The sequence below is a fragment of the Stomoxys calcitrans genome, chromosome 5 (genome assembly GCF_963082655.1).
Source record: "Stomoxys calcitrans chromosome 5, idStoCalc2.1, whole genome shotgun sequence".
Lineage (NCBI taxonomy): Eukaryota > Metazoa > Arthropoda > Insecta > Diptera > Muscidae > Stomoxys > Stomoxys calcitrans.
Window position 1 is genome coordinate 88,612,887 of NC_081556.1, and position 13,334 is coordinate 88,626,220.

The 13,334-nt window shown below is 39.0% G+C and overlaps 1 protein-coding gene across 1 annotated transcript in view; it reads left to right on the plus strand.

The window, feature by feature from the left end:
• Nucleotides 1–3,683: 3,683 nt before the first annotated feature.
• The window catches only part of LOC106086636 (uncharacterized), a 308,384-nt gene continuing 298,733 nt past the window's right edge, over nt 3,684–13,334 (plus strand). The window contains exon 1 of the mRNA XM_013251381.2: nt 3,684–4,311. Coding sequence (XP_013106835.1) covers nt 4,197–4,311 — 115 coding nt within the window. The 5' untranslated portion in view covers nt 3,684–4,196. The remainder of the gene's footprint in view (nt 4,312–13,334) is intronic.

The following is a 13,334-nucleotide window of genomic DNA, read 5'->3' on the forward strand; positions in this document are numbered from 1 at the left end:
TGGAGGGTATATGAGATTCGGTCCAGCCGAACTTGACACGCTTTTTCTTGTTATACCCACCACCGAAGGATGGGGTATATTCATTTTGTCATTCCGTTTGCAACACATCGAAATATCCATTTCCCACCCTATAAAGTATATATATTCTTGATCCGCGTAAAAATCTAAGACGATCTAGCCATATCTGTTGTCTGTCTGTTGAAATCACGCTACAGTCTTCAAAAATAGAGATATTGAGCTGAAACTTTTTTGCTGAAATTTGGGACAGTGAGTTGCGTTAGGACCTTTGACATCCTTCGTCAATTTGGTCCAGATCGGTCCACAGTTGGATATAGCTGCCATATAGACCGATCCTCCGATTTAGGATCTTAGGCCCATAAAAGCCACATTTGTTATCCGATTTTGCTGAAATTTGGGACGGTGAGTTGTGTTATTCCCCTCGACATCCTCCGTTAATTTGGTTCAGATCGGTCCATATTTGGATATAACTGCCATATAGACCTATCCTCAGATTTATGGTCTTAGGCCCATAAAAGGAACATTTATTGTCCGATGTCGCTGAAACTTGGGACAGTGAGTTAAGTTAAGCCCCTTGACATAATTCTGCATAATGGCATAGATCGGTCCAGATTTGGATATAGCTGCCATACAGACCGATCTCTCGGTTTAAGGTTTTGGGTCCATAAAAAGCGCATTTATTGTCCGAGTTTGCCGAAATTTGGGACAGAGAGTTAAGTTAAGCCCCTCCACATATTTTTGTAATTTGATCAAGATTTGGATATTTATAATCCGATTTAATTGAAGTTTTACACATTGATTTATGTTCGGCTTTTCGACATCCATGTTGTATATGGTTCAGATCGGTTTATTTTTAGATATAGCCACTAAAAAGACCAATATTTTGTTATACACAATTGAACAATGGCTTGTACTTATTAGTATTTGGTCCAAATCGGAACATATTTCGATATAGCTGCTATGGGGCAAAAGGTATGCATATTTCACCGGATTTTGGTGCAAGGTGGTTTACACATATACCCGAGATGGTGGGTATCCAAAGTTCGACCCGGCCGATCTTAACGCCTTTTTTTTACTTCAAACACATTTTATTAAGCATATAATAAGAAAATATGAGAATGAGTTCATTGCTTATCCCCTTATTCACTTTTATAATTAACGTCAACTTAGCAAATGAGGTCAAACATGTTTTTGGCCATCATGCATCGTTTACACTACTATATCGTCTAAATGACATCATTTCATATAAACTGGACAAAATATCACTTCATTAAACGTATTGTTCTGAATGCATTGAACTCATATTTTTACTTTATGCGCTCCAATAGTGGACGTTCAACAAAAATGAGAGGGAAATGCTAAGATGCCGATGAAGAGGATTTGTTGTGTGATACTACAATATTTCCTCTGTGGATTTTTCTACCATATATTCAACAGCAGATATTGATGTACAGTTGCACATATAGACCGATCTCTCGATTTAAGGTTTTGGGGAAAAAGAGTCGCATTTATTTTCAGATGTCGCTGAAATTTGGGACAGTGAGTTATGTTAGGCCCTTCGATATTCTTCTTCAATTTGGCTTAGATCGGTCCAGATTTAGATATTGCTGCCTTAAAGACCGATATCTCAATTTATAGTCTTGGTCCCATAAAAGGCGCATTTATAATCCGATTACACTAAAATTTGACACAGTGACTTATGTAAGGCTTTTCGACATCCGTGTTTCACCGGATTCTGACGAAAGGTGGTTTACATATATACCCAAGTTGGTGGGTATCCAAAGTTCCGCCAAACTTAACGTCTTTTTTTTAAAAATTCGGGCCATAATCGAATTGAATGTTGGAGACCTTAGTAGAAGTCATAGTGTAAATTTTAAGCCAGTTTAGCTTATATGGGAGCTGTATCGGGCTACAGACCGATTCAGACCAAATTTGACAGGTATGTTGAAGGTCACGGGAGAAGCCGTTGTACAAAATTTTAGCCAAATTGGATAATTGCTCCCTTTAGATGCTCAGGAAGTCAAAATCCCAGATAGGTTTATAGGGCAGCAATATCCGGTTTTGGACCGATTTTAACCATATTTGGTGCAGTTGGTGGAAGAACAAAACACGCATTGTAAAAATGCAGTCAAATGTGATAGGAATTGCCGCCGCTAGGGGCTCAAAAATCAAGACCCCAGATCGGATTATATGACAGCTATATCGGGTTATAGGTCGTACTTAGCACAGTTGTTGGAAATGATAACAAAACACGTAGTGCAAAAATTCAGCCAAATCGGATAAGAATTGCGCCCTCTATTGGCCCATGAAGTCAAGATCCAATATCGGTTTATATGGCATCTATATCCAAACATGGACCGATATAGCCCATTTACAATCCCAATCGACGTACACTATTTGTGCAAAATTGCAAGCGGCTACCTTTACTCCTTCAAAAGTTAGCGTGCTTTCGACAAACAGACAAACGTACGGACGCTCATGGCTAGATCGACTTAAAATGTCATGACGATCAAGAATATATAATTTTATAGGGTCTGAGACGAATATATCGAGGAGTTGCAAACAGAATGACGAATTTAGTATAACCCCATCCTATGGTGGAGGGTATAAAAATACACTCTGGGGGTTCAATTTTATATTCGCTTTTGATAGAAACAAAATGATTTTAGGTCATAACCCATCTCTGGTTTCAATAGTAGGTCTTCCGGCAGCCCATTACGATCTAATCCAAGGTGGCCAGACCATCTGTCATAAAATATAAATTATTTATAGGCAAATGCGTTACCCACCCTCTACTTCTCTCTGCCAATTGGGATAAAAAAAATGTATAAATGTTAGAACTTCTCTTTCATTTTAAGAGCAATATATATTTTCAGCACTTTCATAACATGCACCGAGAATAAGACTTCCAAGAAATGAATCTTTGGGCAGATGAGAGTCGCACTCTGACTCCAATAACTTTCCCAGACACACAAGTATGTACTCTTCGATTATCATTCTGTCTAACTTTGCTACAGCAAACTCTTTCTACTCCCTTGGAATCAGAGCGTTCGGAGTAAATGTAGCCATGGCGCATGCACAGCTAACGGAATTGAGAAAAAGCTTCTATTGGCATTATTACACGATTACACATAGCATTGCATTTGAAGTAAGGGGAGCGTAATATTCGCACCAAGATTGCATGCAGCAAAGCTTGACTAAGACGAGACTAGTGAATTGAGTGAGTGAATGAATGAAGGCAGGCTTGGGAATGTTTCATTGTGTGTGGATTGTCTTAGCCGGACTAACTGGATGAATGACATGAATGTGGTGCGCAGACGCAAACGCCCATACCAAGCAGAGCCATGGACGTTGGCATGCCATCGTCGACGTTTAGATTTGTCTGGTCTACAACGGCGAAAATCGAAAGCAAAAACGGCAGCTGTAACGGTGACTGCAGCTCAGCTCTCAGCAACGCCAATCCATTCACAGTCTTAGCCTGGTTAAACAACTTTTTCCCCATGATTCATTTCCAAGCGGCTATCCCTCTGCACTTGCGGTATGCAATCGCGCAAAGACAACATCCGTTATGGTTGCTGCTGCTCCAATTGATCGCTGTGGCTGTCGCTGCCTTCTATCGGGCCAAATAGATAGAGTTAGCCACTCAGGCAGGCAGGCAGGCAGCAGCGCTTTGTTGGGATTGTTTGCGGAGTTCATTCAGAAGGTTTTATATATCCGTTCGTTTTACGTTTGGAAATCAGTTTGGTGCTTAAACGCGGGACGCGAATTTCGTTTTCTGGATAAACTGAAATCGTGGTTACCGTCTTGGATTCATTTTAATTGGATTTGAATTAATTGCAAGCGAATAAACGACACACACAAAAAAAAAAAACCAACCAACAAAATTAACCAAATTAACGACGAAAATTAAGAAAAAAAACCCCCATCAAAAAAACAAATTCAACAAAATCCATAGATAAGAAACCAAAAGTTTTTTGGTCGAAGAATATAAAGAAAATCTACCCAGAAAACAAGTGCTAGTGAATGCAAACAATTTGCCAGTGCCAGTGCAAACACTTGGGAAAAGTCTTTTTGGAAATTTGAGCCAAAGTTAATCGAAGAGGAAAATTTTACAGTGTCACCACATTAACCCAAAAGGATATTATTGTGAAATTGCAAAAAAAAAACTTATCAGTAAAATGTCGGTTAAATGGAAGCTTAATGTGCTTCTAGCACTCACCTTTGCCTTTCTAGTGGATATACCATTCTCGGAAGCTGTACGCATCGGTGGACAAGCATCACCAAGATTAAAAGGTAATATAAAAAGAGAAAACCAAGCAGTACGCCCAAGCCAAGGATAATTGGGCCACTGTAAGAAAAATATTTCAAAAAAAAAAAAAAAAACAAAAGACTGAAGACACAAACTCTGAACTTTAAAGTCTATAAAAAATCTATTTTAATAAAACAAAAAGTGCTCCATACCATCTAAAACTTAAAAATGATGTAACATTCTTTCTGAATGAAAAAATATTCCAAAATGAAATGGAATTTAAACCGTTATAAAAATTTTTTTTATAAAAAATATATCCCAAAATGAAATGAAACTGCAACTTAAGGCGTGAAATTAATGTGAGTTACAAATAACTTGCAATGTACAACAACTTGTAATTTCAATTCAACTCTGGAGACATGCAAAGGACCTTTTGCAGACACTGCCGGTGCATGAATATCATCTAATAACTGATTTAAACTTAAAAAATTGTTAAAACAAAAATATTTATAAAAGAGTTTATAACATTATAAAAATTGTACGAAAAAAACGAAATTTTTCTCACAATATTAGTGCATGTTATTTGGAAAATTTAAGAATTCTCTCACATTGACGGAATTGTTTTAATCTTCATCTTAGACTTCAATTTGTAAAATAGAAGGGTTTAGACCCCGGCGCCGATTATTTAATACCCTACCTTATATGTGGAAACTGGGCAATGCTACTATACGACCAATATACCTAACTAGCTGATCCGGGCCCGCTCCGCTGCGCCTTCTTTTACTGTATATGGAACAAAAGTTTCCTTGGACTATTTTCAGACAATTGATAAGTTTTTGTGAAATACCATGCTATGAAAATAGTATTTGGCTTGGCAAACAGTTTAACAATATAAGCGCCTTTATCTGAATCCCATATGATCTTTATTGGTGTACGAATTTAAGTTTGGATGTAAGGTGTACTCCATTCTAAAAATACTTTATTTAAGCCCGATATCCTCATGATATCTGATTTAGGGGTGTTTTCGGGGGTGAGGTGATTCCCAAGTCACTTGGCCCTGAAAAAATATCAGCATCGTACTCTCCTTTAAAATACCATTTATTTAACCCCATATTGTCATTGTTTTAGAGGAGTTTACACGATGAAGCGTCGCCCAAACACGTGGTCCCAAAATTGGTTACCAAATTCGTTTTCTAATCTCAAATACCTTTCATTAAGCCACATATTGGCATGGTCGAAAATTTTGAACCCTTTGGGGGTGTTTTGGAGAAGGGCTGATACCTTGAATACATGGTCCTACATTTGAATAGCAAAGGGGTAGACCCCCAGAAAATTGGCCCCGAAAGTGGGTATCAATTCTTGCTTTACCCCCCAATACCTTTCACTTAAGTTCCACATTGACATGGTCGGTAAATATGCTCGATTCAAATATATCAGCAACCATATTGCCATTGTCCTCAAAATTGGATATCAAATTCGTTTTCTAATCTCATCTAAACTCTTTATTGCAAAAGTCAGCAAATGTGTCCGGTTTGGTGTATTGGCCTTAAAAACTATGAATATTTAGTTGCACTCTCTTTAAGACCCACATTGTCGTGGTGAGCAAATACGTCCTATTTGGGGGTTGTTATGGTGGTGGGACGTCCTCTAGACAGTTGGTCAATAATGTTGATATCAGATACGTGGTCTACTCCCAAATACCTTTAATTTGAGCCCCATATTTCCATAGTCGGCAAACATGACCTCAGTGAGTTAGCCTTGAAAATATATGTCGGCTTCGTGTTCTACTTTAAAAACTCTCTTATTTGAGCCTCATATTGCTATAGTTAGTAAATACTTCCTATTTGAGTGGTGTTGTGGGGGTGGGGTGGCCCCATAAACACTTTTCCCGAATATTTATATCAGATTCGTGCTATACTTCCAAAGACCTTTCATTTGAGCCCCATATTGCTATGCTCGTAACTTTGTCCCCTTTGGGGGATGTTTTTGGGGAGAGACGGCCCTCAAACACTTGGTCCCTTATTTGGATATCAGATTCTAATTTTACATACAAATACCTTTTATTTAAGCCTCATATTCAAATGGTCAGTAAATAAGTCCTGTGTGGGGGGTTTTTAGGGGAAGGGGTGGACCCCCTATTTGGATATCAGATTCTAATTTTACATTCAAATACCTTTTATTTAAGCCTCATATTCAAATGGTCAGTAAATAAGTCCTGTGTGGGGGGTTTTTAGGGGAAGGGGTGGACCCCCAGAAACGTGGTCCCACATTTGGATATCGGATTCGTATTCTACTCGCAAATACCTTTCATTTGAGTCCCATATTGCCATGACCGGTAAATATGTCCCATTTAGGGGTGTTTTGGGGGTTGGGTGATGTTTTGTGGGTGGGGTGGCCCCATAGACACTTTTCCCGAATATTGATATCAGATTTGTGCTTTACTCCCAAAGACCTTTAACTTGACCCCATGTGGCTATGGTAGTAAATGTGTCGCCTTTGGGAAAAGTTTTTGGGGAGAGGCGGCCCCCAAACACTTGGTCACATATTTTGATATCAGATTCGAATTCTACACTCAAATACCTTTTATTTAAGCCCCATTTTCTCATGGTCAGTAAATAAGTCCTGTTTGGGGGGTGTTTTGGGAAAGGGGTGAACCCCCAGAAACGTGGTCCCACATTTGAATATCCGAATTGTGTTATACTCGCAAATACTTTTCATTTGAGCCCCATATTTCTATGGTCGGTAAATATGTCCGATTTAGGGGGGTTTTGGGGCTTGGGGTGGTCCCCCTAGCACTTGGTCCGACAATTGGATATCAGATACGATTTCTTATAGTAAATACCTTTCATTTGGGTCCCATATTGTCGTGTTTGGTCTTAATATATGTTTGGTAGGTTTTAGGGTGGGGCAGCCCCCCTAGGTACCCCATCCGAAATTTGGACACAAAATTTTTATTTTTAGGGTACAATATGAGAGCACACAAAATTTCGCTTAAATTGCACCACCCATCTCTGAGATCTGGCGTTTCTGAAAGTTAGGGTAAGGGGGAGGGTCCGCCCCCCCATCAGATATCAAAAAATGTAGTACCCTATTTTCACCACGGGGTAATTATGCAACATCTGTGAAAATTTCAAGAAAATCTGTTCAGCCGTTTCTGAGTCTATAAGGAACACACAAACATACAAACAAACAAACAAATCTACAAACAAACACAATTTGATTTTTATATATAAGATAAGAAACAAGTAAAAAGGCGTTAAGTTCGGCTGGGTCGAACTTTGGATACCCATCACCTCGGGTATATATGTAAACCACTCTTCATCAATATCCGGTGAAAATTGCATACCTTATGTCGCATAGCAGTTATATCGAAATATGATCCGATTTGGACCAAATACTAACAAGTACAAGTCATTGTTCAATTGTGTATAACAAAATATTGGTTTTTTAGTAGCTATACCTAAAAACAAACCGATCTGAACCATAAGCAACATGGATGTCGAAAAGTCAAATGTGTCAAATTTCAATTAAATCGGATTATAAGACTTGGCCCCCAAAAAGGCGCCTATATTGTGCATATAGGCGCGTTTTTTGGGGCCAAGACATTAAATCGAGTGATCGATCTATATGGCAGCTTTATGCAAATCTTTATCGATCTAGACCAAATTGCAGAAATATGTAACTCTCTGTCCCAAATTTCGGCAATATCGGACAATAAATGCGAATTTTGTGGGCCAAAAACAATAAATCGAGAGATCGGTCTATATTGCAGCTATACCCAAATCTGATCCGATCAGGGCCAAATTGAAGAAAGATGTCGAAGGGCCTAAGACAACTCACTGTCCCAAATTTCAGCGAAATCGGATAATAAATGTGGCTTTTATGGGCCTAAGACCCTAAAATCGGACGATCGGACCGATTTGAGCCAAATTGACGGAGGACTTCGAAGGGCCTAACACAACTCTTTGTCCTAAATTTCAGCAAAATCGGATAATAAATGTGACTTTTATTGGCCTAAGACCCTAAATCGTCGGATCGGTCTATATGGGGGCTATACCAAGATATAGTCCGATATAGCCCATCTTCGAACTCAACCTGCTTATGGACAAAAAAAGAATCTGTGTGTAGTTTCAGCTCAATATCTCTATTTTTGAAGACTGTAGCGTGATTTCACCAGACAGACGGACGGACTTGTCTAGATCGTCTTAGATTTCTACGCTGATCAAGAATATATATATAGGGTCGGAAATGGATATTTCGATGTGTTGCAAACGGAATGACAAAATGATTATACCCCCATCCTTCGGTGGTGGGTATAAAAATAAATCAAATTAATATGGACAAAATTTATAATGGATATTGAAAAGAAGGGTATTAACTTGAGTTTCATATCGTTTTGTGTATGTTTAGTAGTTGTATAGGTTTTTCAAAATAAGTGTCTTTCTTGTATGTTTTGTAATGTCATCATGCCAGTATAATTGAGTTGCGAGAAATTTTTTAGTTATGTTCCCCCCTGAAGTTCCTATTGATATTTTACACCAATGACAATAATGGTCTTAAGATGCAACACGCAAAATTTTAGATGCAACTTTTTGCAATCTTTGAAATTATGACCAAAATACTAGAGAGACCTCCATATTTTTTTTTTTTTTTTGTCAGTTTTCGGTTTTTTTACATACATACTAGGGTGGGACGATTAGTATGGGAAGAAAAAAGCCTTAACGGGATCATAGCTTTTCTGATTTTTGGGAATGTGCTGAGTAGAAAACTCCACTAGACAATACGTCTTCTGTGGAAATCATGCCTCCAGATTTTGATTTCTCAGGCTTATGTCACGTTTGAATTGGATACTTTTACCTATGACAGCCAAACCATTGAGATTTTCGATGCAGTGCATAGGCTAAAATTGTAGCCAAGACAACATCGCAAAAGCATTGTAAAGCTCCTTCCGGCAGTTGTGGCTTTGTGAAGTGCAATTTTTCATAAAAATATTGATAAATTACTATGAAAATGATATATTGGCAGATAGGTCTATATGACAGCTATATCGAAATATAGTGTCCGATTTGGACCATATTCAGTTTTGGCATCAGTAAGCAAAGTGCAACTCATCGTTCCAAATTTCATCGAAATTGGGTAATAAATGCGGAAATTATGGGCCTTAGCCTTAAAATCGGCATATCGTTTTATATGACAGCTAAATATATCTATATATAGTCCGATTTGAACCATGTTCGGTTCAGACATCGGTAGGTATATTACAACTCAACGTTCCAAATATCAACAATTTCAGGTTATAAATGTGGCTTTTATGTACTTTTGGCCGGCATACAAGTCCGACCACAGTGCATTGTAGTGTTTATCAAGCGTGGTATGGCTAAGATATAATGTCATAACGACGATTGGCATTAATATATTCTCAGACAGCCATTTAATCTCTAGGGATCATATTTGTGAATTCAAAACCGCCATCGACTGTCGTCGATCTCTCAACGAGATGGCTAAACATTTCAAAATTGACCTGTTCAGGGTGCCGGGCCCCAGAAATATCCTAGGGAATTGTAATGTTTTGGAGACCAGGAACTACCTTACAAATTCCAGGGGAACTGGAATCTGTGGGTATGCCTCTAGCGACATTTAAGCTAAATTTTCAGAATCTGGCCTGAAGGTCAACGAATGACGGGTGGTCACAAAGTGGGTGTTATGATCATTGCAAAATCACTGTCTGATCGGTAAACATGTTGACTGAAGGTTGCAAATAACGACTTCAGCAGATATCGTGAGGACGTCGAGGAAGAACATCTGTTTTCTCAGATTTCTCATCGAGAAATTCACCTGTTGTGTCGGGCTACAGAGATAGTCCAGGGAATTGGTATTGGTATTTCCAAGATCATCTGCTCTTGCTGGAATAGGAAATACCTCACATATTCCAGGAGAACTGGAATTTGTGGGTACCTCTAGCGATATGTAAGCTAAGTCTTCAGGATCAGGCCCGAAGGCCAAAGAATGACAGATGGTCCCAAAGTGGCGGTTGTGAACACTCCAAGTATATATGGGCCTATCTAGACTTGAAGAGGTCTACCGCTTTGCTGTCGCTGGCTAGAACAGACGTCTCAGTCATTGTGCCCATAAAGACAAGTCACCCTCTGATCGGAATATAGCCAAGTCCGAACAGCGTGCCGCAGTGCGACACCTCTTCGGAGAGAAGTTTTACATGGCATAGTACCTCACAAATGTTGCCAGCATTAGGAGGGGAAAAACCACCGCTGAAAAATTTTTCCTGATGGTCTCGCCAGAATTCGAACACAGGCGTTCAGCGTCATAGGCAGCCATGCTAAACTCAGCGCTACGGTGGCAACTACTACTTTTGCGAATTTCCTCCAAGTTGCAACTAATTATTAACCTTCATTAATCCCCAAACAGTTGTTAAAAATCTAATCAAAATTCATCTAGAAACAATATAGGGATTATTGGAAACTTTTGTTTACTCCTGTATGGGTGAGTGTGATCTAAGAGTTATTGGCAATATATCCAGATGGTGAGAAAACAAATTATCCAAAATTGTTTGGACTACGTGCAAAAAATATTTTACAGCTTACCTATATCAAAACCCGATCGAAATTCCCAGCACAAAGGAATGAAATAAAATTTAAGCACTCATATAACTCACAAACGAAAAAACAAAAAAATAGCAATTAATATGAACTGGATTTGGACTTGAAGATATATTAGAAAGAAAAGGCGCACAAGTGCATGGAGTCATGGTCATCGGTGTTTAGGAATGTGCCCTTGAACGAAAGACTTAGGTGACAAACTTGATTTTGTTGTTAAAAAATTGGAAATCGAGAATTCTTAACATCTAAGGCAATTAGACAATTGCAGAAAAAAAAACAAATAATGATCATCGAAAGCAATAGCGAACAAACTCAAATTGCCTAAACTCATTAACAAACAAAATAAATATTACCTCATAAATATCCCATGATGGGAATGTTGGGAGGGGGGTATTATATAATTTTTTTGTTCAAAACAAAGGAGGCATCTTCCAAGAATGATTTGTTTTTATTTTCTAGCCTGTTAATTAACCTGTATTTTGAGAGTTTAGATGTTTTACAAAAATTTACCTCGATATGGTCAATTTGTGTATCACTTGGCTAGAACAAAGGACCAGCATGCAAATAAAATTGAGAAAATGGTTTTAGCTTTGAAAAAATTCGACTTGAACAAATAGAGATAGATATTTGAATAGAGTTTTCTATATCTACACAAAATAGAATATGAAGCCTACTACATGACGTGAACTTACTCCTTTTAATTGCCGAGTCCGGAGATTTTCCGCAGTGCGACACCACTTAGAAGAGAATTCTATACGGCTGATGCAGATGCAAATTTGCCCATGAACCTTTCATTAAGGAACAGGGGCAGACTTCCCACATATCAATGAGTGCTTTCCGATTCAAGTTTAAGCTCAACGATGAAGGGCATCCTTTTTATAGCCGAGTCCGAACGGCGTGCCGCAGTGCGACACCTCTTTTAGTGAGAAGTTTTACATGGCATAGTACCTCACAAATGTTGCCAGCATTAGGAGGGGAAAAGCCCCGCTGAAAATTTTTTCTGATGATCCCGCCAGGATTCGAACCCAGGCGTTCAGCGTAATAGGCGGACATGCTAACCTCTGCGCTACGGTGGCCTCCTATCAGGCATAAATTTAAAAAATAAACCGATTAAGACCATTCTTGACATGATTGTTGCAAGTCGTGACGAAACGCTCATGCAAAATTTCAGCTCAAACGGACAATAATTGCGACTTCTTGAGGTTCAAGAAGACAAATCGGGAGATTAGAGTACATGGGAGCCATATCAGGTTATTAACCGATACTGAACAGCACGGTTCTTAGCACGATTGTTGAAAATCGTAACAGAACACTACGTGCAAATTTTCGGCTCAATCGGACAAAAATAGCGGCTTCTAGGGGATCAAGAAATCAAGTCGGGAGATCGGATTATATGAGAGCTACATCAGGTTATAGACCGATTCGGACCATATTTACCACGATTGTTGGGAGTCATAGCAGCACAGTACGTGCATAATTCCATCCATATTGGATTGCAATTGCTGCCTTCAGGCGTTCAAGGAATCAAGTCGAAAGAAATCTTTATATGGGAACAATATCCAAATCTGAACCGATATGACCCATTTGCAGTTCCCTACGACCTACTTCAATATGAACTATCCATGCAAAATTTTAAGCGTTAAGATTTCCACAGACGGACGGACACGTCTAGATCGTCCTAAAATGTCAATACGATCAAGACCAATATTTAGAGGTGTTACAAACGGAATAGTTTAGTCTACCCCCCATCCTATGGTGATGGGTATAAAACCTAGGTATATTTAAGCTACCTTATATTAAAGTGCTAGTCTGCAATCATACTAACTCAGATTCCCCCCACCACCCCGCTATGGGCTCACTGACAGGATTTAGAAGCAACATATACCAAGGCAAGGCCGTCAAAATGCAAATTGCAAATTTGCCCATGTACATTCCTTTAAGGAACATATTAGTGAGTACTCTCCGATTCAAGTTTGAGCCTAATGATAATGGAGCCTAATGACAAGCTGATTACCCAAAGTAATAATCAATTCAATGTGCTCGCTTTAAAAGAGAGAATAGTATAAAAGAAAATAAAGAATACAGAGGAAGACCGCCCATAGTGCGGTGCTTATTAACGAAGGGAACCAGAGGCACAAAAGAGGAGCTCCCTTAAATGGTTGCTTCGCCCAGCCAATCTTAACTACCGCGCCGCATTGCCAGCCCCTAATTATAACCTTAAATTTCCATAGTTTGAGGACCACCAATCTCCCTTAGTCTTAGGTTGATTTTTGTTGGCTTTCACCCAACCTAAAGTATCGGTCTTGGACTAACCGAACTCTGGTATTGCCATTTAGTAGTACACGCTACTTGAATGCATCGAAACTGTGGTTGTCTACAGTGAAGACCCAGAGACCGAAGTCAGTTTCCGGCTTCATCGCAATAGTAGTGTGCGTGAGGGGTGTTGTACTAGT